The 4,462-nt window shown below is 27.7% G+C and overlaps 1 protein-coding gene across 1 annotated transcript; it reads right to left on the bottom strand.

The window, feature by feature from the left end:
* Positions 1 to 1,195: 1,195 nt before the first annotated feature.
* Positions 1,196 to 2,665, bottom strand: Chro.50011 (hypothetical protein). Its single annotated transcript, XM_660592.1, has 1 exon — positions 1,196 to 2,665. The coding sequence occupies one exon, from the start codon at positions 2,663 to 2,665 to the stop codon at positions 1,196 to 1,198; it is 1,470 nt and encodes a 489-aa protein (XP_665684.1).
* Positions 2,666 to 4,462: the final 1,797 nt, after the last annotated feature.

Raw genomic sequence — 4,462 nt, 5'->3', positions numbered from 1 at the left:
AAACCTAAACCTAAACCTAAACCTAAACCTAAACCCTAAACCCTAAACCCCTAAACCTAAACCTAATTGTTATTAAAAAACATTTAGAATATCGTGAAATATCGAAAATTCAAATATCCATCTTGAAAAAAATTAAATTTAACAAAAAAGAATTATTGCGATGTATATATATTCATATTAAATTTGATATCTAGTATCCTTGTTATCTCTTGAAATTGAACTCAGTTTTTAAAAAGACCGCCTTTAGTATTCAAGCATAACTAAGCTTTAAAGGCAATTAAAGATAAATGAAACAAAAAAGTATCTATTAAAATAACTCGGATTAAATTTCAATGAGAATATATTTTATTTTCACTTTATTTACAAAGAATTCCTTCCATTATTTACTAAATTCTATTCTTCAGTATTAGCAAATTAAATTACTAATTCATTTAATTGTTAATATATCTGAATTAGAAAAAAAAATTGTTAAATTTTATCATAATTTATTAAACACTTCTGAACTTTAAAATAATAGTATCTGTCTGATACTATATAATAATTCCATTATTTAATTCGTAAAATATTTAGTAACTTAAAATCCATTAATAATTTACATAGAATTAAGGATTATTTATATATATTATCTAATTGAATTCAACCAATTAATAATATGTATGTTCAGATATATATATTCCAGAAATAATAGACACCTTCAAAATACTTCAATATTTTTTGTAATTATTTAAATATATATTTCTTCAAACAAAATAAAGCTAAATGTATTGTATTGATTTTCAAATCCCAATAAATCAAAAAACAGATCCTTAAACTGACAGTACTTTATGGGATTTATCTTCCAAAGTCAAAGTTATAACTTTGAAATCAAATCAATAAAATATCCAAGTTAATCATAAATATAATTCAACGCAAAAATTTATCTCATGCAATCAAAAATACCAATAATGCAATCCAATGAATCAACCCAATAAAAGTTTATTTCAACTTCAAGGTGCTTATTAATGTTTCATCTACAGAAATTAAATAGTTATCAATTCCCAGGTGGATCAAAGCATCCATGCCTTAATCTGTTATCGCAAAATGCACAAACTATAGAGTTCCTGCCAGATACTCTCAATTTGAAATCCGCTGATTGACTCTGTGTACAACGAGTACTAAAATATCTTTTAGAAATAGTACCACATTCATTTTTCTTTTAATTCCTTGGGCCTGAATGTTGGTGCTGTCGACTTTCAATATTTGAATGGGAATGGGAATGGGAATGGGAATGGGAACGGGAACGAGAACGAGAACGAGAACGAGAACGGGAACGAGAACGAGAACTAGAACGAGAACTAGAACGAGAACGAGAACGAGAACGAGAACGAGAACGCTGTCTTATTAAAGAATTAGTACTTCCAGATGATGATGAACTCATTGGTGGATCATAAATTCCATGTCTTAACAAGTTGTCACAAGAAGCACAAACAACAGAGTTATCTTTTGATACCTTCAATCGGAAATCCACAGAACTACTTTTTGGACAACAAGTAGTGAAATATCCTTTTGGAGTAGGCACAAAACCAGCGTTTTCACCACCTCTTAAGCCTGGACACTTGGGTAAAGGTACTGTTGATGGTGTTTGTGATGTTCTCAGTTTTAGTCGTGTTACTTGTCGTCTTGGAGGTAATGCTGGAACTGGTGGTTTTAGTACTATTGGCCTTAGTACCGTCAGTGATGCTGATACTGGTGTTGATACTGAACAAGAATTAAAACATTTTCTTAATGATGAACTAGTACTTCCAGATGATGATGAACTCATTGGTGGATCATAAATTCCATGTCTTAACAAGTTGTTACAAGAAGCACAAACAACAGAGTTATCTTTTGATACCTTCAATCGGAAATCCACAGAACTACTTTTTGGACAACAAGTAGTGAAATATCCTTTTGGAGTATGCACAAAATCAGTGTTTTCACCACCTCTTGAGCTTGCACCTCCAGTTTTTATTGCTGGTCGTGCTAATCGTGAATTTGAGCCAGGTTCATCCTTGGGACACTCAAAGCCAGAACTGTTTCCTGAAGATAATTTTGAATCGCTATTTTCATGACAACTTGAACAAAAAATTAATTTACACCCATTACTACACGATCTCGTCAAATGAATGTCCGGTTTTGAATATTTGCAAGTCTCGAACTTACAACTGCTACTGTAGTCTGAATGAGTTTGTTGATTAAATTTATGTTCACATTTTAAACAATTAATAGCCCTTTCTCCAAGTTTGTTAACATAAACTGGATGAGTCCTTGAAGGATCGGCCAAGCAAGGCTCTGGATGAAAGTCAGAAAAACCTGGAAAGATGAACTTCTTATTATCTTGATATTGACCAAAATTGACAGCACTTCCTGAACGAGAAGTTAGGTCCGACAACTTCTCTTCACTACTTTGATATTGGATTCCATCGTTTAATGGACCACTATCAACATTACTCTGCGATCCTGATGAAGTTAAGATCGAATTTTTGTTTCTGCCAATAGCCTTTAGTTTAACTAATGACCAATTATCTAGATAAAAAGAAAAATAAAAACTTAAATTTCGATCTTTTGGCAGTAAATCAGTATTTAAATCATTAAAAAGAGCTACTACAGATAATAATGTGCAGAAAATGCCACGTTTCCTAACCATTTTATGTTTATAAATTTCTTATAATTCTCCTCGAATTTGGCGGCACATTAAGTTGTCACCCTAATTTTTATTATCAATTTTCAAAACAGAATATAATATTGTATTTTTGAAAAATGTTTATTTTTAGATACATAAATTCAAATAAAATAATGCTAATAATTAACCGTTCTCAACTAACAAAAAATGTTTAGAAATATTTAAATTAATGTAATATATCAATTAAAAACAGCTAGTTGGTTAATTTCATGTTATTTTTTACAAACTTTTTTTTGTTAATTAGGATAAAATTCAAATTGCTGTATTTTTAGTAAATATGCGTAAATTCAAGCTAGTAGTTATTTTCAAAACATTAAATGAGAAATATCTTAAGTAATTTTACATCAGAGAATTGAGGACTTTACTTTTTTCAATCGAATTTATTTCTAATTGGATTTTCTTCATTTAAATGAAATGTTCATTGAGCTCTATTATCTTATTTAGTTATTAATATTCTATGTCATATATGATCATAGCTCATATATAATTTAATATTTAGAGATAAATGTACTCTATTGCGAATCTTATTTAAATAATTCAACCCATTCCGTGCTCATACACTCACTATTTTCCAAAAAGAGGATTAACTAATTCAAGGCTAAGGCTTGAATGTTAAAGGGTAATTGAAACAAATTGCACTTTTATAAATATGATTATTAGTTTAAAAATTGGATAATGTTAAATTATAAATTGGTAATTATTGACTTTTTTGCTTTTTTAATTAATTAATTTTATAATTTAATATTTTTAAATAATATTTCTCTACTCAAGACCTCTTTTGAAAATTTGGATATTTATACAAAAACATATCTTGGTCTTGTTCATTTTATAAAACATAATTGACAAATCTTCATTTATTGTAACTTAATAGAAATTTTTTCTGAAAACTCGAATTTAATTCGTGAATAATCCCTATAAAATATTTATAAACTATAGAAAATTAGTGCTTATAATTATGTCTAGAATTTCTATAATTATCTAAATTATCATTACTTGTAGCTAAATAAAATTTTCGCAGTGTCTTAGATTTGTTTCAGTATTTAAGTTTAGAAATGCCTAAGTTTATCTAATTACGTTAAGTGACAATCTTTATATGATTATCTGAACATTTGTTCAGAGAAATTTCTCTCGAGCATAAATTCAAAACACATGTAAATTCTGTGATTAGCATACAATTGTAAGTAATTTAATCTAATTTTAGTTGAATTATTTTGATCTTAGCAACTCACCTTTTAAAATTTAATCTTAAAGATTAAATTTATAGTTGTGAATGATTTTTACTAATAATAATTGTAATGAAAATTAAGATAAATATTGGTTTGTTTCTAAGGTAAGGTCTAGAATTTTTGCCAAAAATCTGGGGATTGCTGAGTATAATTTAGAAAAACATAAATATTTGAATTTGAATGTATTTAAGAATATATTATTTTATTTAGTATTTTCTTAGCAATGACACAGTGAGCATTTGTGAAATTGTTAGAATAATGGAGAAATTAAAATAGTTTTAAATTGATTAGCAAATATTTTAACCCTCCACGCTAACTTCAGATAGGATAAACTCTTAAAACATGATTTTTAATAATAGCTGTAGGTTCAATCAATTAAAGTAAAGCAATTCAACAATTAAAAATAGAAACTGTAAAATTAAATTGATAAAATCTGCAAGCATAAGAAAAGATGCCCATATTAAATAGAAAAAAAAGTTTAAACTTCATTAGTAAAATGAATTTATATTCTGACGTGGCTATTCTGATAATTACA

Source organism: Cryptosporidium hominis (genome assembly GCF_000006425.1).
Source record: "Cryptosporidium hominis TU502 CHRO010190, whole genome shotgun sequence".
In the NCBI taxonomy this organism is placed as follows: Eukaryota; Apicomplexa; class Conoidasida; order Eucoccidiorida; family Cryptosporidiidae; genus Cryptosporidium; species Cryptosporidium hominis.
The sequence above is the reverse complement of the archived record's forward strand: the minus strand, read 5'-3'. Positions and strand labels throughout refer to the sequence as shown.